The following is a 27230-nucleotide window of genomic DNA, read 5'->3' as shown; positions in this document are numbered from 1 at the left end:
AAGCATAGTGAAAAAATTATCCCTTTTTACTCTGTGAACCACAGAGCACTTTAAGGAAATTATAGATGCTTTCTTTGCATTCATATTGACCTTCTGTAGAGCTTCCATTGCTTAAGGCACATGTAGAACCTGTTGCCCTCCAAATATTGAGTTCTAATGTCTAGCCCTAGCTAGTATGGCAAGTGGATTGGAAAGTGGACTGAGAAGCCTAACAGTTTCTGGAGGGTCACAGGATCTGCATTCTTAGCTTATAGATAACTCAGAGGAAGTTGTCTTTGTGCTACCAGGACTGTTGAACAATGATACTAGAGTTATGCCCATGTACTCAAATAGTACTTAGTCATTTGTCACTCATAGTTAAATTTTGTACACTGGGTCAGCTGTCTTATGGAATGTATTTGGGAGTAAGACCTGTTAAATTTAGTGAGACTTCTAAATAGATGTGTGTAAAATTGTGCCATTAATCACTGAAAGGCCTACTTCACCTATAAGCCTCTACTGAAAGGTGATTTCTTCCTTTCTTTCTTGACTTTCACCATTGATCAATCAAATTGTTAACATTAGTTTATAACATAATATGAGACATAATATGAGACTGTGAGCATTAGGTCATAACATAATATGAGACAAACAATTTTCAGGTTTGTGTTTATTTACAGTATCCCAAGTTTTCTCCTAGGAATTCAAGAAAGCTAACAACAGTAATGATAATGACACAGTAGCAGCCAAAATGTTTAAATTATTCACAAAACAGTGACAGATTTAAAATAGCAAGTTAAAATCATATACCAAATGCCTTCCTAAAACTTATGATCTCTACTAGGTTCTGAAAGCTTATCTGGGATATAGCAAGAAACGTCCTTATCACACTAAATTGTTACAATGCTGTATTCCACTTAAGCCACTATCGGAACATCCTGTGGCATTCTGGGGTTTGTAGTTTAGTGAGTCCCAAGAACGCTCTGGCTGAGAATTCTAAATGACCCTTCCTAAACTGCATATCCCAGGATACCATTGGATGTTGCCATGGCAGTTTAAGTGGAATAAAGCCTTGTAACAGTGTAGTGTGATAAGCAGGAAGTTTTTGAGCTAAGACACACAAACACGCTGAAAAGGCTTGCATTCCTAAAACTCAAGTACTTTTTTCTAATTTATTTATTGTAACAAATATGTTGATATAGTGTCAGGAAGACAGGTGTTTTCATATTGAAGTAATAGTTAATATTGGGCACAAAGTCTGAAACAAACAAATAAACAAAATGTTCAGGCATAGTACTGAATATCTTTTCTCCATTTTCCTTAGCATTGGGAAATGATTTCAAGCAGCCTGAGTGTCTGTGGGAGTGGGAGGCTTCTTCAGTTTGTTATGGGTTAAGTCTTGCTGGCAAAAGCTAAGCTTACATCTCTCACTTAGAAAGCATGGAAGGGCTTTATGGTGTGCAACTGGGTAAAACAGTGGTTGTTTTGATTGCACACTACAAGGCATTTGCGTAGTTAAGTGTCAGGTTTTATTTTTGTTATGAAAAGACTTACTTCTTGCTTATCTTTTTATACTAGATCTACATTTGCTCACTGAGCTCTGCATCTCCTATGAACATTTTGAGAAGTGCAAAAATTCCTAGAATGTAGGAAGTTAACTGACACATTCTTACAAGTTTTGATCCTGTCCCCCCCCCCCTTTGTGTTGTAGAAGTGAATATATAAGATTGATGAGCCAGTAAAAAATTTCTGGTGGGCTGTATACTTTTTCTGATGATTTCAGGCAGTACTGACTACCTTTCTTGTTGGAGGCAAGGTAGCTTCCACGTTCTCCCAGCTTTCTGTTTTGCTGTAGGGTGTTAGGAATGGGAGGAAAATAGTGTAAGAGTATGAGTGAGAAGATGATTTTTCCTCTTCCTGAATGCTTCATTCTCACTTATATTCCTCTCTCCCTGGGGCTTTGACAGACAGTACCAAAAACAAATAGTTTTCATTTAATGTTTTTATATTTTGTTCCCTTCCTGTACTTGGATATGAGTGATAGCTGTGTAATTGCAGCTGTGTAATATGGGAGATAGCTGTGTAATAATCCCCTTTCCAGCATACCAAGAGTTTTGTATTTCTACCCTGGTTTAATAATTGAGTAACAACAGGCCCTTTGGATAAAAATGAGGAAAAGTTGATATTATTATTTTTGCATTCTGTTTCTCTTATACATAACATTTTCACTGATTTTTGCTTTGATTTTTTTTAAATCTGGTGAATCATATTATGTCTTTGTTTTCACATTTTTTTTAAAAAAAGCAATGCATTGTAAGGATTACTTCAGTGCATTTGACTCACTGTTGTTGGTGTTATGATACATCATAGCAACCATTTGCAGTGTTCTGTACTTAAGATTTGTATTTTTTTATCATGGGAATAGTTCTCTGTGTTCCCTTGAAAGCCCTCTTGAAGACTAGTTTTGAAGGAGTAGTTGTGTTAGCCTGTTGCCACAGAAACAGCAGTAAAGAATCTTAGGAAGTCTTAAAGACTAAACTTTCATTTGGCATAAGCTTTCGTGATGTGTGAACTGGAGTCCACAGAGGCTTATGCCAAACAACAATTCTTAGTCTTTAATCTGCCCCAGGATTTTTTTGCTTTGAATTGGAAGTAGTCTAGAGGATAGTCTCATGAGTAGTGAAAAACTACTACCAGAAGTAAAAATGTATCATTCCTTTGTGTGTGCCCAAACACTTTAATGCATGCACATGTGTATCTCATGCTCTTGGTTCTTAAAATGTATGTAAAAGGACTGTTAGACTTTTGAGTTTTGTGGTTTCTTCTTAAAAAATACAGTTGGCCCTCCACATTTGCTACTTTAACTTTGTGGATTTGATTATTTGTGGTTTTGATTAATATGTTCTCTCTAGGAATTTCTAGGCCCTACAGCAGGAAGCTGACTATGGAGTTGTGCCGGAGAACCTAGAGATAGCACTTCTCTAGGAATTTGTAGATCCTCTAGCATGATTCTGTCATCAACTTCCAGCAGATGTTGACCATAGAATTGCACTGGAGGGCCTGGAGATTCCTAGAGAGGTGTTCTCTCAGGTAAAAAGAATAGTGTTTTTCTTATTTGTGTTGTTTTCACACTCATGGGGGTCCTTCACCCCTAACCCCAGCGAATGTGGAGGGACCACTGTTGGGTCCCTCTTAGTATTATATGTTGTCAGTGTCTACTTTCCCGTGTATTCAAGTAGCATGAGGTGCCTACTGACCTTAAGGAATTTGTTTCTCTTTTGTTCACACATAAAGCACATGTAGGATGGAATTCTGTGGGTACACTGTGTCAGTGTAATGTTCCATTATGCTATCATAGTTCATTTTGTTCAAGGTTGTATAGCAGCAGTATTGCGGAAGGCAGATAAAACCATCTCCATCACCATCTGGAAAAGACGATACCAGCTTTCAAGCAACTTGTTTCCACAGTATGTCTAAAGGTGCTCAGAGAAGGCTTGAAATTGCCTTTGTACTGGTGATTTTCCAAGGCAGCCTTCCTAGAGCACCATTAACTTTGAAGACCCTTGCAGAAGTCAAACACTGTGGAAATATGCTGCAGAGGTGCTGACAGCTTTCTCTGCCTTCTGGTTGCTGCTGCCATACCCATGGCTTTTTAGATCCTTCGGTTGGGGCCTATGCTGCTGTAATAGTGCTGGCCTTCAAGATCTCAGCTGTAAAGTTTTCTCCCTCTACCTATCCATTTCCTAGAGCAAGGCGTGTCAGAAGGGAGTCTAACCTGACATTAATTCTTGCTGTTCCTGATATTGTCGCAAAGAATTGATGGGTGGACCCTTGGTCTGATCCAGTAAAACATATTTTAAAAAGTTTTCTAGCAGCAGTGCATTTTTATTTTAACACAGTTTAGCTACACCTTCGTTTCCTTCGACTTCTTGAGTCTTTGTATTACTTGTAAAAACAAAAATTAATTGCACAAGACTGAAGTTCACTCACTTCTGTCTAACAAGTAATACAGTCAGCCCTCCATATCCAAGCAAACTTTGTTTTTGCTATTTTATATAAGGGACATCATTTTACTATATTGCAAATCTTGTATATAACAACTTCAGCACCCATGGAATTTGATATTCATAAGGGGTTGTGGAACCAAACTCCAGCAGATACCAAAGGCCCACCGTAATGATTTTTGGGTAAGAGGTACTGTTTTATCCTCTATTTAGTTTACTTGTAGTGCATCATTATGTATCTTAGGCATTTGACATATCAAGGAAGATGCTGTCCCATTTTTAAAAAGTTCAGTTTATAGAGTGGTTTATAACATGACAGAAGAGATATGCTGAAAGTGTCTTGAGGGGTGGTTGGATTACAAATTGCAACATTCTTTACCATTGGCTGTGCTGGGGACTTTAGTCCAACATCATCTGGCATGATGAATGATTCTCATTCCTGCTTTACAAGTTGCTCATTGGTGAATAACTTTTAAATTTTGTTATATCTTCAGAGGGAAAATGTGTAAACTATCTTGAGTAATTGCTAGGAGCTTAGAAGTTGGCAGATCTTCTGAATGAAGGAAACTTTAGCAAACATAAACTGAAACTAAATCACTGTGAAGGTGTCTTTTAAACTTGAGGCACATCTGTTACATAACTAGTCAGGAATTCTTAAAATAACAGTGTAAAATGTGACCTTTATTCATCAGATAGTCACTTAAGGCAAACATGAAATAAACTATTTCTATGGTAATCTTAAGAAGTTTTTCCTGCTTTTCTTGAAGGATCTTACTTTGAAGTAAACATGTATAAGTGGTTAGGACTGCAGTTTGAGTGATTGTTTTTTCTTTAAAGCTCTAACCTTTGAGTACAGAGAACCCAAACCAGAGTAGAGAATCCTAGAGGGTTTTCCACTTTAATCTCTATTGTTGCATTGTCTTTTGGCTAGAATGTAAATTAAAGAATGTAGTAGACAAAGTGAACATGGCTTCTTTTGTAACTGTTTTTCTTTCTTTCTTCTGATTTTGAAGAGTAGACATTTTCGCTCCTAACTTGAGATTTAATCTCTGAATAATTGTTACTGAGCACAATACAGACCTGTGGTAATTCTATATATTAATGCTAGAGTTTTTCTTAATGATGTCCACTGTTGCAAGGTTAACACTGATTTTCTGTAATTTGTCCTTTGTCAGTCTTATTTGGCAAGATAGCTCCCTAGATACTTTCTCAAGTTTTAATAAGCCAACTGCTACTACTGTACTGATGCGCTCTGTTTCATTAGCAGGTCCATGTCTAATGTAAACTTGAAATTTATCTAGGTTTTAAATCTTCAAATTTGAGGGTAAACCTGGAAATTCAAGTTCTTTCCAGAATTGGTTTCAGTTGTGCTTGGTGTGTGCCTTTTTAGTTTAAAAACTTGTCTTTCCTTAGAAGAAAAAGAATTTGGTACACTATCACAAATAATTCATATAAAATATTAAGACTAATCTGATACTTTCAGTCTCTAAAAATACTGACATTATAAAGCTAAAATGTACCTTTGTTTCTTATATGCATCATGTTCTGTTAATTTTATCCCTTATTTGGCCTGGATTTATTTATTTATTTGATTTATATTTGGTTTTTCCCACAGAATGAGATTCATGGCATCTTATAATAATTTAAAAAGATTGAGGTAAAACTTTACTTTACAAAAGTTAAAAAAATTAAACAACAATATTATTAAAAGAACATGATTAAAACAGTTAAAACACTTAAAACATATTTAAAACATGAAAAGTAAGTCTGAACATGACTGATTCTGAGTTACTTTAATAATATATAGGTTGGTTGCCTGATTAAAATCTTTAAGGATGAGGGAATCCTCTTCTAAAGTGATGATTGGTATCTGCATGTTTCATAAGTGCTGTATGTATACAGAATCATTATGGTGTAGAGAGGTTGACTCTGGAAGAGGAGGGATTGAATCACCACTCAGTCATGAAGACTCATGGATAATCTTGCACACGTCTCACTTTCTCAGCCTTAGAGAAAGGCAATGGCTAGTCACCTCTGAATATTCCTAAGGAAACTGCTTGATAGGGTTGCTATAAATTGGAATTGATCTGAAGGTGCAGAATTATAAATTGTATCTATAGCATTTGCTGACTGATTTCTTGGGAACACCTCTTTTACAGATAGCATGACTGGAGGAAGGCTAGATTAGGACATCTGATTCTCTTTGTGAAGGAACGTTTATGGTATCTTCTGTAGTCTGAAGAAATAGAAGTTGAGTATTTTGACATGTTAGAGAATAGGACTTGCTACAAACGTACAGTATATGATCCAGGAATATAGGGAGCAATAATAGGCAGCTATTTACAGATTAGTTAACATTGAGTAAAGTAGTATGACAGTTACTCTACTTTAAATAGGTTCTTAAATGGAGAAAGTGAAGTTGAAACAAACCAGCAACGACAGTGAAAAGTGACTGTTTTTGAAATATGCTATTGGAGTCTGTTAGGAAATTCTGGTAGAATGAATTCTCTAGCTGGTGCTGGTCCTTGACAAGTTTCCTGAAAAACAAAAAAACATCAGTTGTAGCCAGTTGGCACAAATACGGTACCAGTCTCTGGTATCTTGGGGAAAAAACTTGTTCTTCCCTCCACCTCAAATAGTCTGAGATACGCTGGTTTAGGGATGAGAAGCTAACTATTACATATGCATGTATGCAAGTGCCTGCACACTGTGTGTGAAACCAGTGGAGAATGCTGAGGAAAAATGCAACTATGCCATGCATTATTTTTAAGAAACCTGTTTTGAGGGACAGATTAGTATAATTAGTATAGCATGTCTCAACTGTCCTAGGGATTATTTAAATCAACTTTGGCGCGTTACAGACCGCCTGAAAGCGGCGGTCTGCTGGCGCTGCCGGTTGTTGCGTCTGGGAACCGCAGTGGCCAAACTGCACGGTTCCCGGGCACGGCAAAAAGAAGCCCGAAAATGGCGGTTCTTTTTGTGCCCCAGAAGTGGCACCGTGAGGTGCTAGTCGCACACTCATGGCGTCACTTCTGGGACGCGACGTGCGGATGCTATGCGTCTGCTACGTCAAGATGGCGGCGCCCATGTGGAAGGGCGCCGCCATTTTGTACGTACCCAATGCGTACTAGGGTTAGGGGCGTCAGGAAGTGACGCCCCTTCCTAACCCTAGTACGTTCTGGGGATGTACTATAGGCGCGTCTGTAACACGCCTTTGACATACATGGAGTCTGCCTCATAGACGTATACTATTGTAAGTGGGTTATGGATAAAGATCTTAGAATGATCTATTGACTATGTATTTGATTTTGCATTCTGTTCCCTAGCTAGTCAGTCCTACGAAATTGTCTTCAAGCATATTTTGTGTGGGTTTTATTGACTGTAATTTATTAAGAACTGAATCAAATGCTAAGTAATTTGCCCAAGGAAAAATTAATTAACAGTTAAACATGGTACCCAGGAATCATGTATAAATATGCATACTGACACTAAAAATTATTTAAATTGGGGCATTTTGTTCTCTGTGGTGACTATCTGTTGTTTTAAAGGTTTTACATCCTCAAACCTGTTTTGGGAATTTGCATGTTTAGTAACATGGCACTCAAAGGGAATGCCTTTGTTTCATGTGTAGCAGTTTCTTGTCATAGATATGTAAGTGCTGGTTAAAAACATATTTTAACATTACTTGGGAGATATTCTATCAGTGTCTTCAGTTTCTGATTTATGGCATACTGTTACAAGTTTTTCTACAATAAACCGCTGGTTGTTGATAATTATGCTAGGTGTGGAAGGAAGGAATTAGAGCATAGGTACAGCCCTGCTAAATCAGACTAAAGGTTTAGTTCAGTCTGCCTTTCTTTCCTTTACAGTGGACAACCGATTGCCTTGGAAATTTCACAAGTAGGAAATGAAATCAGTAGTCCTCTGTATCTGATCCCTGTGAGAACCAGCATAGTATAGTGATCTGAGCATTAGACGACAGCTGTAGAGACCCGGGTTCGATTCCTCACTTGGTCATGGAAACCCCCTGGGTGACCTTGGGTGAGTCACACACTCTCAGCTCACTGAAAACCCTGTGATGGGTTCACCTCAGGGTCATGATGAATCAGAAATGACTTGAAAGGACACAGTAACAACAAAAACAACAAAGCAAATCTCTAGCAATTGGTACTGAGTGGTACATTGCTTCTAAACTGGAAGTTGCCTCTGTAGCCATTATGGCTAATGGCTGTTACTGTAAAAAGAAATTAATTCTTTTGCTGGTCCTCCTCTGGCCATTATGGTTCACTGAATGATCCTGAGTTCTAATATTGTAAAGAAGAAAAACTGCATGTTTCCCACACCATCCACACTTCTGACGTATTTCTCCTTTATGTACCCCAAACCATAAATAGTTTGAAATATTGCAATTTTTCCCCATAAAGACTATAATCTAGGTTTTATGTTGTTGTTATTATTATTATTATTATTATTATTATTATAGTTTATTTCTATAGCGCTGTAAATGTACACATCACTTTACATATAAATAATCAAATCAATAAAAATATAAAACCTGCCAATGGCGTACAATCCACAAAATACATACAAACAATAGGTAATAATATAAAATAGAATTAGTTTTTAAAAGCAGGCAACAATTAGCATCAACATCCACTATCTAATCAAATATTAGATAAATATTCACACAATGCCTGGGAACGCTTCCATGAACAGGGGGGTCTTCAACTCAGATTTAAAACCACTCTCACGATTTTTTTTTTTTTTTTTTTTGCCCCAAGATATCTCCAAACATTCACTTGTTCACTTTCTGTTCCAAATCAAAGCTTTTCCAGGGGCTACATTAGCACAGTTCACTCCCCCCTCCCCCCAAAAAACATGGTGGAAATGTTTTCCCTTCCACTAGAAGTTTTCAAAAACTTTTTAATTTGAAACTCTTGGGTGGGGGGTCCCCAAACATGGTGGGCATCCTTGTCATACTTCTTATAGGTCAGTTTTGATGGGTTAGGGATCAAGGGATCAGGGCACTGTTCCAAAGTGGAACTGGTTGCAAAGTAGAACCCATTATTATTATTATTATTATTATTATTATTATTATTATTATTTTGGCTTGCAGATGCAAGACTGAACATTAAATGGCACTGAGTAGACTGAGAGAGACAGAAAAACAACATCAGTGGTTGAAAAAGTAAACCAGGGATCGAAAGGGTGGTACATGGCTATAATTTAGATCTGTCGAAACAGTGGTATGTCAAAAACTGAGTTGTCAAAGGGGTGGTTTGACTTCTGTTGCCCCCATCACTGCTTCTGAATCCACCCTCACTCACAGGAACACATGTCAAGGAAGTGGTTCTGAAATGATGGCTTACAATATTTAGCTGTTGTATTCTAGGCCCCATTCATACTGGTCTAAAAGACCTGGAAGGAACTGGGCTGATCCGGATGCCCCTCCCCCGAATCGCTCTGTTAGCAAGTGCCCACTACAAATTTGAAATCGAATGCATTTTGACCTGCAAATTAGAAATCGAATGCATTCTGTGTCTGCTGGCGAGGTGGCTGCTGCCAATCAAGCTATCGTCATGGTGACGTTTGCAGGGCATCGGGGAAAGTGTCCTCCCTTTTTAAAGAGCCAGGCACAGGGGTTTCAGCGGCTGAAGCAGGGAGAGAGATGCCTCTCTCTCTCTCTCTTTTTTTATAAACCTGTGGGCTTTGGGGTCAGATCTGCCCCTGTCCCAGGCAAAGGATGGGATTGCCATGCATTTTTTTTATGCTTTTAAAAGCAACATTAGCTTTCCCTTTGCTTCCCTTGCTGTATCTGCTCAAGAAGACAAACCATGCGCATATTTGCTCCAAAAAAATTGTTAAAAATGTAACATTGATTGTTTGCAACATTTGTAGCTTCCCCCTCTGCAGAAGGCAAGGAGATCCAAGGATATAAAGTGCAAGCCCAGCTCCATCTGCCTCTGGAATACAAACATAATGTATTCAATGCGCATATTTGCTCCAAAAAAATTGTTAAAAATGTAACATTGATTGTTTGCAACATTTGTAGCTTCCCCCTCTGCAGAAGGCAAGGAGATCCAAGGATATAAAGTGCAAGCCCAGCTCCATCTGCCTCTGGAATGCAAACATAATGTATTCAATGCGCATATTTGCTCAAAAAAAAATTGTTTGAATTTGAAAAGGGGGGGGGTTGCCTGACATGAGCTCCGTTCGTGACCTGAATTTTTTCCTCCTGCAAGGGAAGGAATGCCCAGCGACAGAGGGCTTTGGGCAGGGGATGCAGGGAAAAGAGGCTCCTAAAGAATGCCTTCCCTTGCTCTCTTCTTCCCAGGGCTCTTTCCTCCTCCCCCTCCCCTCCGATGAGGGGAGGAAATGCCTTGCCCTTTGCCCACCCTCTGACCTAAATCCCTCCCTCAATTTGCCTTGATCGTGATCGAGGCCAAGTTCTCATTCCCAGGACCCGGGGTTTTCCAAAAGAAACGGTATTTGCGCCGATTTCAAAAACACCGCGCTAGGGGCCATTTAACACGGAACGGGTGTGCAAGCCCCGGATTCGCTTGTGTGAGATTCGGGGTGAGTAGGAACTTCACGTGATTGAATCGGTTTCAGAACCGATTTTTTTTGTAATGTGAATGGGCCCGTAGTTGTGTGCCTTCAAGCTGTTTCAGACTTATGGTGGCCCTAAGGCAAACCTATTGTGAGGTTTGTGAACTATTCCACAGAACTCTTATGCCAGTGAGGCAAGAACTATTTTTCTTGCAGTTGTACATAGGCTGGCTTTATTGGACTTATCTCTTACTTTGTGGGGGTGGGGATCCAAACAATCTGGATATCCTTCCAAATACCATAGGATTCCAACTCAAGCTATCTTTATTTTGGTACTCATAGGTAAAACTGAGTGCCTTCGCTGTATGCAACTGATGCTTTTTTCCCCTTTGCTGACACTTGTTTACTTACTAGTAAAAAAAACCTTAATGTGTGGGGTAATCCTGCATTTGCTTTTATCTGTATTGAACCTCTGTCCTCTAGGAATGTGGAATTTAATGTTTTAGAATGCTGAAAAGCTGTGATGGGAAGGTGGAGAATAACTACAATTTTGAAGTGGTGAAAAAGCTAATTCAAAGTAGAAATAATTGGAAAGTGATCTCCATAGATTCTCAGGTCAGCAGTTTCCTAATACTAATGGCAGCATAATTATTTTATTTATTTACTTAATTTATTTATATTCCACTTTTCTCCCAAATTGGACTCAAGGTGGCTCACAAAAGATGCTTAAAAACAGCAACAAAGGATAAAATAAACACTGGAGTAGAGAGTCCAGTATAATTAGAAATTATACTGGACTCTACTCCAGTGTTTATTTTATCCTTTATTTCTGTACAGAGGTGTCTTTTGGTAATTGGAAGTGGGTTATATTTTACACACATTATTTTCTTTGATAGAACCCTTTAGTTTGGTTTTTTTGTTCTTGCATCTGGGTTTTTTTGGTAGGGATCTTTGTTGGTTTGTAAAAACAGCAACAACAGCATCAACACAGTCCCATTTTAAAACACAATTAAAAACACTATAGTAATATAGCAAGTCAAAAATATAAAATCCTTAAAAATACTAAGTTAAAAATATAAGCCCATTAAGGGCATACTGAAGCAGATATCCCAGTAAGAAGCCTCCCTGGGCAAAATTACAGTCTGCTTTAAAATAAAAGTTTTGCTTGCCAGTGAAAGGCTTGCAGAGAGGGTGCAAACCTAGGTGTTCCAAAGGGTGGGAGAAGGCTCTCTCTCATGTCTTCACCAAATGAGCCTGGGATGATGGTGGGACTGGTTGCTGTTGCTGTTGTTGTTGTGTGACTTCAAGTCATTTCTGACTTACAGCGACTGTAAGGCAACCCTGTCACATGGTTTTCTTGACAAGATTTATTCAGAGGAGGTTTGCTATTGACTTCCTCTGAGGCTGTGACATGCCCAAGGTCACCCAGTGGATTTCCATGTCTGAGCAGGGATTCAAACCCTGGTTTCCTAGAGTCTTAGTCCAATAATCAAACTGTTACGCCACACTGACTCACTAATTCCCCTCCTCCCAAAAAAATCAAAATCAAAATCAAAAAAGTAAAGCTCACTTTGTAGATTCAGTGTGAGGTCTTAAGTCTTCTTTACTCAGAACAACATCCTTTGATTTGTATCTTTTAGCAGTTTTTTATGCAGTTGATCATGAGGTGTGGGTGATGCAATTGGCAGATCTTTCCATTGTACATGAGATAGCACTTGACAGAATCTGGTTGTTCCTGGGGAGATGAGTATTCATTAATGACATGTTTTTAAGACTTTTCTATGAAATTGTGTCTTTTCAGTACAGTGGGCCCTTGGTATTTGCTGGCGTTTGGTGCCAGGGGCCTCCATGGTTGCTCAACCTCCATTAAATAAAGTGGTTTATTAGAATGGTTTCCCTTATGTAAAATAGCAAAATTAAGGTTTGCTTTTTGGAATTTATATTTGTTTTGGAATATTTTCAAGCTGTGGATGGTTGAATAGATAAAGAATCCACGGATATAGAGGGACGAATGTATATATTTGAATTCTCTGGGGAAGGTCATGGGGAAATGAAGATTATAATGCCACTTATGTATCTGTTCAGAAATCCTATTTGAGGGTAAAGAAGCAACTCTTTTGAGAGAATGTTCAACAACATAGAGTAAAAAAAAATACTTGAAAGTTCACTTTACAACTTCAGTGTGATTAGTTACATGCTGGCTAAATAGTGAGAACGCAGTCTGAAGAGGGTGGGTCTCTTAAAATGAATTTCTAGGAAGAATTTTTTTCTTCATACACATTTTATTTCTTCTGTAGCATAAACCAGGTAATCAATTCCTTGTCTAATGCACTGAGTATGGTGGCAAGATTGAATCTCTGTCTCTTTGGAGACAGAAAACTATTACAAATATACACCCTATTAAAATGGTTAGGTATGCTTGATACTGTATTACATACATACATATATAATTGGGAGTTGATTTCCGGCCACTTTCAAGTCACTGTGGGACATCTTGTGGCCTCTTTATTCCCCTCTTTCTCTTCCAAAGCCTTCATTCTAGTTTATGCCATCTCTTTCTCAGTAGTTCCTCACTTGCCATGCTTTATTTCTGCAGATGCCAAAAAGCATCTTGCAGCATAGGCACTGATTTCTGCTTTTATCTCACCTTTTACACCTGGTTGGTTGAAAATATATTTCTACCTCAGTAGTATTAAAAAAAACCTAACAGCTGCTGTGTTTTCTAATTCAAGGTCTTGCCAGTTCATCCATTAGATATCTAATCTGCTTAACACAGCTAAATCAGTGCTAAGAGTTGGGTATATAATAAGGACATTAGTCTGTTACATAAAAGAGAAACACGCATTTATTTTTTTGTTGCACTTGGGAACTCTGATTTTGACTAGCATAGGTGATGTGTCTTTGAAAAAGAGAAGCTACATGTCATGGGCTAAGGACTGGAAAGGTGACTGGGAGGAAGTCCCCTAGAGAATAGGCAGTGAGCCCAAGGACATAGCTCAAGGAAAGCAGAGTGATATGAGCCAAAGAGAAAAGCAGGTGATAGAGACAAAGGTCTAAGGAAATAATTTGGAAATGAACGGGTGAAACAGCCACTGCTCTGGTCTCAGAGATGGAGAAGACCAGCCAATATCTGCTGGACTTAATCTCCTCCCGACTTCCATTCCCTATTTCTTATGTGTCATGTCTTTCTTAGGTTGTGAGCCTGAGAGCAGGGAACTGTCAGTCAACAATTTGTAAGCTGCTCTGTGAACCTTTTTAGTTGAGGAGTGGGATATTGGTACTTTGGATAGATTTGTCAAATACAGAACCCAAAAAGACTTTTGTTCTTTTAATAATTATAGTTGAGGCAGGGATTCTGACAGCGATTGATTCTACTACTCTTATCATATTTGACATCAGAATCTTAAGGGCAGTGAAGAAAGTTCAATAATAGAACATTGTTCTCAGTGTTATGATTTTTCACATTGTTTTTTTAAACAAATTATCATTTGGTTGGTGTTTTTGTGTCAGTTAGATGGTAGATTCTGAAATGTTAGATTGGACTGCAAATAAAATCTTTGTTACCTTTCCAAGACAGTATTAAAGAAACCTGATTAATAATGTCCTGTTGGAATATTATTGAGTTTATTGTTGAGTTGAAATCAAAGTGATCTCAGTTTTTTTTACCCATGGTGTATTTTAAATAATTCAGCTGTTTACAATTTTTTCAGATATATGTTGAGAGTCTGGAAAAAGATATTAAAAAAACCTGAAGTTGTTCTGTGAGTAGAGTATGAACAAGAAAATTTAATCTCACAAGTGTGATGGCAAACAGCTTAAATTTTGTATTAACTAAGAATAACAGATATATTGAAGATGCTATGCTGGTTTGTCTAATCATAGTATTTCACATAAAATAGAAAATTAACTGATTAGGTTCTGCAATTAATTTATGGTAGCAACTACAATTAATAAGAAAATAAAATTGCAATATTATAGCCACTTACATTTTAGGAAACGTTATGGAAAGTAATTTACTTCTGAGTAGACATTTGTAAGATTGCTCTGAAAGCTAAATTAAATTTAGTGGGATTCGCTTCTAAATAAACATGAAGAGGATCAATCTTCCCCCTACCGTAAATGAAAACAAATAGCTACAAACTAAACAGCAGGAGTGAAAAGTAGTTGCAAAGTTTGAGCATTAAACAAAAGCTGTCCTGCAATCCCAGGTCTTTTGTAAGTGCAATTGCTGCATTTTACATGGAATTTATGTGTTGGCAGTCTGGTGAATAGGTGCAATATTTTAAATAAATAACATTATAGCAAATTTTAGTGTTGGAGACAATTATATATATATTTTTTAATTAACTGTGTTCATAAACTATCTTTACATAACCAGAAGTGTTGATAGCTTAACACATTTATGTCTAGATTGCAGAGCAATAGATAAAAGAAAAAAAGATAAGACTGTTGGGTAAATGAAGCTGGAGTCCATAGTATGGGACACTGATACACAGTATCTTCCAGTACTCATCTAGTCTATACAACTATAAGTATCCTGTATGGAATTGTTCTCTCCCTTCCTCTTTTCCTCACTTTTTGGATATTTGCTTGACTTCTTAGGAGTCTGATCAACCCTGTACAACAAATGACCCATGTGGCATGCCCTGTGCTGTCCAATAGGATATAATGTTAATTATAATTATGTTAATTGTTTCTGGGACCTATTAGAGCTTATGAATATAGTTATGAAGCTGCTGGTCTTCCCTAGGTGTATGTTATACAACTGAGATAAAGAAAGGATGAAGCCACATCTTGCCAGACTATTAAGTAAAGCACAAGTGACATAACCATACTGGAGAGGTGGGCTGAAAGCTTGGATAGCAAAAAAGTAGAAAAGTTTCCAGAAACAGAAAATATTGAAGAAATGTGCTTAGATTGCTTACCTATGCTTAAAGACACTAATCTTCTCCAAATTTTGAAGACCCAGGTGGGGTGGGGATTACTCAGGAGTCTCCATGCCCAGAAAAAACAAACAAACCAGAAATCGGCGCGCATGTGAATTAAATACATACTAACATTCCTATTAAACCTGAACTTAGTTTACTGCTTTAATAATTTGAAATGCTTCATTAATAACCTGCCATATATATAATGGTACTATTTAACATAGTCAGGAAATCTAAAAATGTAAAATGATACTCTGTGTATTTGAGAGTGTATTAAAAGGACCACTGCAAACTGCTGTACCCTGTACTACCTAAACACATTTATTTTAGGTTTTGCTATTAGAAAAGCAGGGGGAACTGAGAGGAGAAATCAGCAGTTTTCTAGGACTTTACCAAATAAGACTAAAAAGCAGAATTTTAACAGGATACATGCGTCTTTGCCCAGTAATTATCAGACAATGTTGTGTCTGTCCTCTGCTGCTCTGTTACTATACTGCACCATTTCATTGACAGGCAAAACCCATCAATGAACACTCGATCTCACTATTTTAGCACAGGTATTGTAGTATGCAAGGGAGCCATGGTGGCGCAGTGGTTAAATACCTGTACTGCAAGCACTCACTCAACACCATAAGGTTGCAAGTTCAATTCTAGCCAAGGCTCAAGCACGACTCAGGCTTGCATCATCTTCCAAGGTCACTAAAATGAGTGCCCAGCTTGTTGGGACAATTAGCGTACAGTTGTAAACTGCTTAGAGAATTCTTAAATTCAGTATGAAGCGGTATATCAATGAAGCTGCTATTGCTATGAAAAGCCTCTTCACTTCATTTCCAGCATTACAGCAGTCATGTGGCAGGATGGGGCTTGATTCTCCTCCTCTCTCCCTCTCCAACTTGCTATTCCAAAGCAGGCTAACTCCATGCTTGTTTGGGGGGGGGGGGGTTAACTTGCCTGCCATGCTTGTTTGGGGGGGGGGGGGTTGTTTGTTTTTAACTTGCCTGTGTTTGCATACTTACAAGAAAATGATAAAAATGAAAATATTTTTATTGTTTTATTGTTTTTGCCATATTTATGCAAATACAGAAAAATTGAAAATAAATAAACCAGCGGGCAAGGAGTTGGCCTGCTCTGGAACAGGGAGTGAGAGAGTGGGGGAAAAGAGGGGGAATCAGGCCCCCTCATGGCACTGACTGCTGCAATGCCAGAATTGAAGTGGAGGCTTACCACACCCGGGGATTGGGTTTTCCAAGCAGTTCAGACATATTACTGTTGCATTACAGAGGGAAACAGAAACATGCCACTTTGAAAACATTTCTTATCACACTTCTGTTCTTATAGAGGTGTGATAAGAAATGCTTTCAAAGTGGTATGTTTCTGTTCCCTCTCATAACACAATTGCTGTGAGACGAGGCTACTGTGATAATGTCTTTAATTAATGAAATAAAGTAGTTACACTTATTACTAAAGTAGTAGTACTCAAGTGTTGAAGGCCTCCCTATATGCTCCTTTTATAAAGATGGAAGCACCCACTCCATGCGGAATGCATCCTGGATTTGGGTGTTGAATTTATACACTCTAGAAATGATTTCAGCAGTATTTTTTTCTCCATTCCCCAAATTTCTGTTTGTTTCCCTGGAAAAAAAATTCCTGGAAGGGGAAATTTTTTTGTTCTTCAAAAAAAGATGCTTTTGGTTTTCCCCAGGTCATCATACCTCTAGGTGTCTTCCTGAAAAGAGTGAACAATATATTTTTGGAACAAGTCTATGCAAAGTATTTAAGCAACACAATTCAGCTAAATTTAGTTGCAAAACAGGTTTTGCTTTTTTTTTCTGGCTAGGAAATGGGTTTGTCTAAAGCTTTCTTCTTTTCTTGAGGAAATATATATTTTAATTATGGAAAGTCTGCAAGTTGCTGTATATTAAATTCAAAAGCTGCCTCATCAGGATGAGAGTTCATTACTGGAAATTCCATATTGAAAGAATGTGTCAAATTCTATGCTGTCCACTCAGTTTACACAGCAATAGTATACATTGCTATATCTTGACAAGGTTACATAAGTTGCTATTTGAATAGGTTCAGACTGCTATTCAAACAGCATTACCTCTCTATTGCAGACCAGTGTGATTGTGAAGCAGTAAACTACAGTAATTTGTTCTTGGCATTCCACATCCTGCAGCTCTGCAACGGATAGGGCTGTTTGGACAGTTATCAAAGCTAGCCTCATGCAAATTGCATGACAATGGCCACATATCTTATGTGACTGGGGCATTGTTGACATCCATAGCATGAACTATAGTAATAAGATATAAATATGAGAAGAAAAATACTGTGAGTAACTATTAGATTTATTTCCAGTACAAATTATTTTTGAAGAAACGGTGTATGTAGATTTGTTCTCATTCTTGTCATAAGGGTTTGTTCCACAGTCATGTCATTTGATATCCCCTTAAAGGTCAGTGAAAGTACAGGCGTGAGATGGTGATATGAGTGATATGACACTGACAGAGACAGTTGAGATTAGAATGTGTTAAGAGAGATTTCATTAAAAGGATGTATGGTAGTTTCAATGCTGTCACTATTAAGGAAGTTCATCCAGTGTATGACAGAGGTTGGATTTTAAATGCAAAATAACTATATTAAGAATCCTGCGTTCTTTAATTTTTCATAGAACTTGCTTTTGAAAATACAGTTTTAGAGCTATTATTTTCTTTTTCAGTGCCCACTAATTCTATTAGCTAGTTTCCCATTTCTATAATGGAATACTTTCCCATTTCTATAAAGATAACCTCCTAGAGAGCCAGTGTGGTGTAGCAGTTTGACTATGACTCTGGAGACTAGAATTGGATTACCCACTTGGCCATAAAACCCACTAGATGACCTTGGGCACACACACTGAGCCCCAGAAAACTTCATGATAGGTTTGCCTTGGAGTTACTATAAGTCAGAAATGACTTTATGGCACACAACAACTTATTCTAAAAAAATTCACATACTGTGATGGGCTCTAGATCTTTGAGAAATATTGTAGTCACTTAGCCAGTGTAGTATAGTTTGAGTCTTGGACTGACTCTGGAGGCCAGGGTTTGGATTCCTTGGTCAGCTATGGAAACCCACTGGGTTGCCTTAGACAAGTCACATACTCTCAGCCTTAGAGGATGGCAAGGGCCAACCTCCCTCTAAACAAATTGTCAGGAAAATCCCATGATAGCTTTTCCTTAAATTCTCCATAAGTCAGAAACAACTTGAAATCACACAACAGCAGTAGTCAGGCTGTTAGAGTTCTTGGAGTAACTGAGATCAGAGTATTGATTCCTCATGACACCGAAGATGCGATACTAAAGCATGTGGCACAAGTATTTCTCAGGTCCTAGCAGAACTAATTATAATAGATTTTTTAAAACATACAAAATGCTGGTTTATTCTGCTTGCAATTTGCATAGAAATATGAACACATAAGTCCATTTATTGCTTCAAGGGTGCAAGTATAAAGTGCCTGTTGTTTTCTAGTCTCTATACTTTCTTGAGATAAATCTAGTTATTAGACACTATCAGAGCAGACTCATTGAATGAATAGGACTTATTATTGAAACATTTCTGTAATCTCTGATGATTCATTGGGAGATGCATGCCATTTTTTCCTCATGATTCCTGTGCCTAAGTCCTTCATGCATGCAAGAGGCCCAAATATTTGCTGCTATTAGGCCATTACACCTTGTGGTTTCCCAGGAGTCACATCCTTGACATGTAGAAACTAGATCATTATGTTGGTGTGAATGCCTCCCATAGAACTAACTTGTGCAAAGGCAGATCAGAACATTGCAAAAGATTTCCTTTTCTTTTTTTCTGCTCCTCACCCTTGAACTCTACTCTGTTTTGTTGTACTTGTAATTTTGTAGTTGTTTCATATCATTGTCTTATTTGTTGGCTGAGCTGATAAAATAATCACAGCACCAAAATAGTGATGCTTATTTATCTCTTTGATTAGGTTCAAGCCGTTTTTTCCATTTCAAGTTGTGCCCCCTGAAGAATATAGAGATCGGGGCCTCAATATACAAGATTTTTCATTAACAGAAGGACGGTTGAAAGTTTCTTTAATAGAATGTACAAGGTAGGTCCTTGGTACTTTTTCTACTTTTTGTTTATTTGTTTCTTTAATCATGACTGTGGGTTGGGGTTGTAATTCTTAAAGGTAAAGCTAATATACACAAGGATACACAAGTGCATCTAATTTTTCTTTAAAATGAGTTCATTTCAATTAGAATAAGCCCAGTGTATAGTTTCACTGTACTTATACTTACTTCACTGTACTGAAGGAACAGTACAGCACATTTTTATTCTAGTCTTGTATCATTTTGAAGTGCACTGCAAAGCAATAGTAACCTTTTCTTTTCCTTGGTGAAACTGGGAAGTATCAATGCCATACAAAGAACTTGAATGTATCACTGCTTGTTTTTGAATATTAACAATAAAATCCTATCCATGTTTACAGTATAAGAAGCAAGTCTTGCTCTTTTCAGTGAGACTTGCTGCAACTTAAGTTTGTATAGGAGTGGCATCCATGTACTTTCAGTGACAAACATAAAGCAGACGTTTGTATAGGAAAGTAAATTAAAAATGTTTTACCAACCCTCAAAAACATTAAAATGCACAAGATAAAAATATTAAAATAACAAACAGTAATAGTAAGGATTAAATATTGCCCTGTTATATTTTAGTTTTTTACCTTGCACTTCCATTCTTAGATAATATTCCATAGCTTATCAGCTTTCCGTTCTTCAACAGTTGCTCCTATATCCTACCTTTAATTTTACAAAGTTTCATTATAGAATGTTAATAAATGCACAGCCAAATACATTTCAGATGTAAGTGGGCAAGCTTGATATCGATCTGAAAAACACAAGTTGTCAGAATTGGGAAAAAAAGAATTGGGGGGGTGTTCAAACTGGTGTTTGTTGTTTTGGGGTTTTTTTGGTCTTTTTTTAAACCAGTTTTTTGCATTAATGGTGTAGTAAAAAATTGAATCCTGCTTATTATATTCAAACTATGAAACATTGTTTTATGTATTAATAAGCTTGATCAACCATATTTTAAAGTTTTCTAACATTAACAATCCAGTGTTATTAGGCTTTGATATGATTTATGTCATTCATTAAAACAACAATTTTTACTGCTTATTTTTCCTATTAAATCTGAATATATGTAGACTATACCTAATAAAACATACAAAGTACTCTCAGAGATAGATGAAAATAAAAGTAACTTATTGTTAAGCATTAGTCCTACGTATTCCTTAACTTTGAACAAGTTTTCATAGAAAAATGTAAAAGCACTTTTCAGAGAAACACACAAGAAGAATTCAAAGACATAACTGTTAGTTTGGAAAATCAGTATACAAAGGAATATTCTAGCACCTTTGAGACTAACGGCCAAAACAGATGGCCAAATAGGGGCGGTTTGGAGCCACCCCTTTTAGGCTGGATTGGGGCCATGGCAAACAGATGTGTGACCCCAATCCAGTCAGCTTCCACCCCAAATAGGAGCAGAAAAATCTGCTCCTATTTGGGGTGGGGAAAAAAGCCTCCCCTTTGCCTCTAGAGCTGGCTTTTTGCTGGCTCTAGGGCAAGTGGCGTCTAAACGCCACCCCCCCAAGCTGAATAAAATCTGGCCAGTGTGTAAATGCCGGCTCGGCTTTTGTCTGGCTTGGCGACATGGTGTGTCTAAACACCATGCCCCCAAGCCGGCACGAAGCCAGCTTAACTAGGCTGTGTGTTTCGGCCCTAATGGGAAGAAAGAAACTGGTAGCATGAGCTTTCATAGACTTCAGTCTGCTTCCTCCGATGCAAAAAAGAAGTTAAGCATTAGCATTGGCATTAAACACTTTGAAAAAAATACTAGTTTAGGGGCCTTTCAGATGTTATGGCCACTAGCTTAAATAAGAATTGTTGTTTAAAAAAGTGTTCTTTTAAAGTAAGTTGTTTTGTTTTTTGGTCAATTAACTTAAGGAAATTTAAGTTAATTGAAGAATTTGTTTCGAAATGGCATTTCTTCCACTATAAAATAAGGTGATTAAAAAGAAATAAATAATAAATAAAACTTTTATTTGTATCCTGTTTTTCTGTGACAAGACAATCAAAGCGGCTCACAACAACACTGACTCTGTCAATAAACTGTTATCATCCAGTCATTATTGTTCCAGTAACAAGATTGGAAAATAGAGATAATAGCCATAGACCCAAAACAGATAGGCTGAAAAAACTGCGCTGGGCCATGCCAACTGCATTAGCATAGCCCTGATCCAGGCTGTCTCAGCAATCCTAAACCGGGCCACTAAAAAGGAGTGGAATTTCCCACTTCTTTTTGGCCTGGTTCTTTTCTAAATATGTGTCATCAGTCTGGTTTCCTGCTGTGTTCGGAGCTTGCGTCATCTAAACACTATGCCCAAATGCACTGGGAAGCCATGTTATTTAGCTCATCTGCTTCTGGCCATAGATATATATTGAATACAGTCGGCCCTTCTTATACATGGATTTTTTATACACGGATTTAAGCATACACGGTTTGAAAATGTTCCAAAAGAGTATAAATTTACTTTGATGTTCCATTTTTTATTAGGGACACCATTTTGCTATGTCATTATACTTAATGGGACTTGAGCATACATGGATTTTGTTATACACGGGGGATCTTGGAACCAAACCCCAGCGTATAACAAGGATCCACTGTAAACAATTTTTAAGAAATAGGTGTGGTTTTTTAAAACTCGTTTGGTTTAAACTAGCTAACCTTACAATCTGTATATAGGTTTTTACCTTAGTCATAGTAATAATATGATATTTTGAATGATAAAATAATAATATGTGATAATATGATATTTTGAATGGTGAATAATGAGGATCAGATGGTGATTCTTCTCTGATTTTAAAGCAGATCAAAAGACATTGCATATCAAAAGTTGTTTTTTTATCAATTGATTAATACTTATGTCCAGGAAGGAGTATGCTCAAATATAAAATCCCTAGCAGATTGATATTTGCCTTTATGCCTATATTAAATATCCATTATTATATAGATGTATATTGACAGAACTAAAAGAATTTAACTTTCCTGTCTCAAGCATACATACATGTAAGTAAGGATTACTGTTAAGTAAGGTTTGCTGTTTTGTTTGTTTCTGAGTAGATGTTTGCATGTTTGCTCAAGTCAAGATAATATAATTTATTTAAGAAAACTTTTTCTCCATTTCATAGGTAATTGTTTTGTAGTAATGATTTCTAAAAATTGTTAAATGACATGGCAGGAATGGGAGATGTGTCCCTCTATATATTTTTGGACTGCAACTTCCATCATTCCACACCATTACATAGGCTGATCAGTGAATGGAATAACAATCCAACGTCAAATAGAGGGCCACATATAGAGAAATGTGGATGTGATTTTGGAATACTGCATATTACCATACATTGCAAAGAAACTGGAGGAATGAAAGACTTCTGTTTCAAAATACATTTTGAAAAAGAGAAATGAAAGTTCACAAACAGACCAAAGTTAGCCTCACAGATTTGCCCACCAAAATGTATAGGAGACTGATTCTGGATTATGTTGATCACAGTAGGTGTAACTGCACCAATAAATTGAGCTTGGTGTAGTAGGAAAAGTAAAGACATGTTTTTCATGAAGGTGGCTTGGATCAATGTATTGCATTTCCTATGAACAGGCCAGAAGATCCATTATGCTAGCAACTGTATTTTTTCCAGGGACATGCAGTCGCGCGTTACAGACCGCCCAAAAGCGGGCGGTCTGGCGCCAGCTCCATTAGCTATGCCGAGAAGCCCCAGCGGCCAGACCGCGAGGCTGCCCGGCGCTGCTAAAAAGGAGCGCCAAAATGGCGCTCCCTTTTGGCCCCTGGAAGTGGCGCCACAAGGTGTGCACTCGCGGCGTCACTTCCGCCACGCCACGTCTGGACACTGTGCATCCAAGACGTAAATATGGCAGCACGTTCTGCACGTCCTAGGGAGAGGGGCAGTTAGGAAGGTGAGAACCTTCCTAACCCTAACACTCCCCTTCCTAACCCTAAGACGCGCAGCGCGCGTACTAAATGGTGGTGTGTAACCTGCCAATGTTGGCAAGGAGAGACAAAGTCATCACAAGTAACTTTACAAGGCAAGTTTCCCAGATTACACTGGGTGTGACAATCCACCCAGAAGTCAGGCATTAGAGAAATTAGCTATTCAGAGCCAATAGCCCTCCCTTCCTGGTGATGAATTTGTTTGCATGCTTTTGCCACTGCTGTATCCATGGCCTTTTTCCTCCTGTTATCATTGTTTACACCATTGTAGTTACACCAGTGTAGCACTCCAGCAGGACCTTGACTATGGTATTTTTCAATCGTTCTTTATGTGGATGTTACTAATATAAAGACAGTGTGGGTATGATAGCTAAATATATAGTTAGAAAAATGACTAGCATGTAAAATTAGACAATACACTTTTAAAAATAATCCATTATATGATAAAACATCATTTAAGCCAAGATGAAGCGTTTGAAGCAACAGGTTAAGGTTGACAAGTAAGGCCACGGGGCAAGGATGTATTATGCTGGAATGAAAGCACTGCATCAACAGGAGTCACTGACTTTCTGAATTTAAAAGATTATGGACTCTTTTTCATATTGCGCTGACTTTGGAAATACATAGCACAAAGCCTGTTTGCATCAGGGAAAATCTCACATATATCCAAATGGGTTTTCCATTATGTCACTTTCAATATTTGAGACTCTCAGAAAGTTGTGTGACATCTTGCTCCTTCCTGAATGCCTCTGATACTACAGGAATAACTCCTCTGTCTTTCACCAGTTGAAAGACTGAAGAGGTTTAATTCCCAGTTTGGGGAGTTAGAGTGGCACTAGAAAATCTTGCTTGCCCCCTTGGGGAACTGGAGAAACTCTGGATCAGAACAGATTTATTTGTTGTCTTTTCCCACTAGAGGGTGCAAATGCTTTATTACACTTCTGATGTTACAGTTTTGCACTGTGAAACTCCATGCACATGTCTGTATATTTATCTGAATATGAGCAAATACACTTAAAGTTACTGTATAGACCAATTATAAATAGTAATAGTAACAGTTATTGAATGTTAAAATTATTAATATGTTTGTATTTCAGATTACTTATTTTTGGATCCTATGAGAGGGAAGTAACTATTCATTGCACATTTGAACTGAGTGAGAATGTTTGGGAAGAAAAACAAAGAAGTTTTATCAAGACGGTAAACTGCATATATTCTGTTTTATATTCTCATTTACTGGACCATGTCTTTCCTCATTTCATTTAAATAAATAATACCTTACCCACAAGTACAGTCAAAAAGAAGTACTCACTTCTTGTCCTCAGAAGTTTATAAAATATGACCAACATCTACAGCCTGAAGAATATCCTCTTGAAATATTTGTGTCATCTTTAACTTAGTCAGTTCAAGGGTACCATAAGTGTAGCATATGTAAATAGCTCTATTTAGATACACACACACACATACACACACACACACGTATGTATGTTTTCTGTCTTTCTTTCTGGAGAGGACCAGCATCATTCTCATAGAAACATATCTGGTCATGTCTTGTGTCAGACATTAGACAAAAGGAAAAGCTCTTACAGTTTTCTTGTATGTATGCTTGGTGGTTATTGTTTTGCTCCTTGGGACCTCAGACTACAAGTTACATGACCTCCAATTTTAAGAAATAGTCAAGAATCCAACGGAAGGAAGCAGTGTTAAGAAAAGGACAGTGATACAAGTCTTCCATTTTGTGTAACAGTTCATACATGGAGAACTGAGAGTGGTGTAAGAGTTTTACATATTGCCCCATGTTGATTTCTGTGTAGCTGTACAACTATGCCAAGCAGGGAGCAAAACCTGGGGATAAATCATGATGTAACTTTTTTGGCCTTGAAAAATGTAGTCAACAGCTTTCATTCATTCGTAAATATTTGATATGACAGTTGTCAAATGAAGTTGTTCTGTAGAAGTTCAGTTTACAGATTGGAAAAGTTTACCATAGTATTCTGTCATTCTTCTAGTTTCTGATATAAATATGGGAAATATTTGTTCTTTAGCTACATGAAAATTAGGACTGAGCAACATAAATATATAAAGTATTGCAAAAATATAGTTGCTCAGTGAAGAGATGTTTTGAATTAAACACCCACATCTGGGTTATTTATCTATTTTGTTAGAGGGAGAGGATTAACATAAATGTTTCTGTATTTTTTTCTTTCAGTATTTCAGACTAAATTAGAACGGTTAATCCCAGGCTAATGAGATTGTAGACTATTTTCCTTCTGATTTGATACAGATGTTACTTTTATAGATATCAAACACTTACACAATTTACTTGGCTGACTCTAGATTTACCAGCTAATTAAATGTTGAAATATGTGTGTGGCTTAAAATAAATGCATTTTAAAAACTAGCTCACACTTCAGTTAAAGAAACCCTGTTAGTCATTTGGTACTTATTTTCCTATAATACTGTTAAAATTCCCTGTTATAATAACATACCTGATCCAAAGCAGCCAAAGCAGTTTTATTATTTGCTAGTTTCTCATTTAGTTTCTGCAGGTGATATTTATTGTAAGCTTGCTTGTTAAAGCATGTTACTGTTGTATCTGGAGACCCAGCAATAACCTCAGGAGACCTGAGTTCATATCCCCATGTGGCCAAAAAAGTCATTTAGTGGTCTTACGCCAGTCGCTCTGTGTCCCACATCAAAGGAGTGGTTTGAGAGGAAATGCCTTCTACGAGAGATCATGGGAGAAAGTGTAGGAGAACTAATAAATCTAGCAGTCATGATTGGTGTAATGATTGGGATAGTTCATTTGTATATCTTTATATGAAATATATTAACAAAATGATGGTAGTCTGATAGATAAATTTGTGCTAGATTCCTGCCAGATGAATTTTGCCATCCATTCATAATTGAGCTGAATGTTTTCCAACTGGTATATGTTTATGTGTTTCTTTTTTATATTTGAATAACTTTAAACTCTAGAGGGCAGTATTGCTATTCATATAACCAGACTGATGCATAGAAATCAGTGAGTTAGAGTACCAGGAAAGACAAAACTGCATTTTAAGCTAGAGTATTTTTTTTAACCCAAAAAACCCTATTCCCAAACCATTATGATGATATAAGTGCTGTGGTCTCAACAGAACTTAAGTTATCTGAATATTTAAATTGGATCAAGTTGTTAATGGAAGGACTTGGATTCTTTTTGAGGATAAGAACAATATCTGAGAAGTTAGAGGCTATACAGACCGGCAGGAAACACTAGCATCAGGATGGAGTGGGAGTGTAGCGGCCACCCGCCCCAACTCCACCCCAATGCCAGCATCACACGGCCTGTCTGACCAGATGGTGGGCAGCGTCATGACATTTCTGTGGCACAGCATTTAGACAAGCTGTGCTGAAGAAACAGGGAAAAGACACCACTGCTGTGGCAAGGCCAGCTTTTTGCTGGCTCCAAAAGGAGCGGCTTTCTGCTGCTTCTTTTGGAGCCAGCAAATTGCCAGATGGGGTCACAGCGTGTTGCTGCAGCCCCAATCTGGCATTCAACGGGATGGCTGTCTGTTTAGCCCCTTACTCTCCTTGGGTTGGTAGGAAGCAAAATCAAGATTGAAATTTTAATTCTAAAGGGTGGCACCTTATTGGCCCTAGGGCAAGTCCTTTTTGGCTTCTGAGAGGGTTTGGTTTTTTCCAGGTTAATTTTTGAATCTC

At 37.6% G+C, this 27230-nt stretch overlaps 1 protein-coding gene across 2 annotated transcripts in view; it reads left to right on the top strand.

Moving 5' to 3' along the window:
• Positions 1–27230, top strand: part of PDZD8 (PDZ domain containing 8) — a 71669-nt gene that overhangs the window by 6729 nt on the left and 37710 nt on the right. For both annotated transcript variants that reach the window (XR_016280058.1, XM_089510017.1), the window contains exons 3-4: positions 19446–19568; positions 24623–24725. Coding sequence is in view for 1 of the 2 variants with exons in the window: in XM_089510017.1 (XP_089366143.1) it covers positions 19446–19568; positions 24623–24725 (226 nt within the window). In the remaining variant the exon portion in view is untranslated. The remainder of the gene's footprint in view (positions 1–19445; positions 19569–24622; positions 24726–27230) is intronic.

Source organism: Sceloporus occidentalis, unplaced genomic scaffold (assembly GCF_023333645.1).
Source record: "Sceloporus occidentalis isolate IW3139 unplaced genomic scaffold, rSceOcc1.0.p SCAF_2, whole genome shotgun sequence".
Lineage (NCBI taxonomy): Eukaryota > Metazoa > Chordata > Lepidosauria > Squamata > Phrynosomatidae > Sceloporus > Sceloporus occidentalis.
Note: the sequence above shows the minus strand (reverse complement) of the source record. Positions and strands in the feature narration are given on the sequence as shown.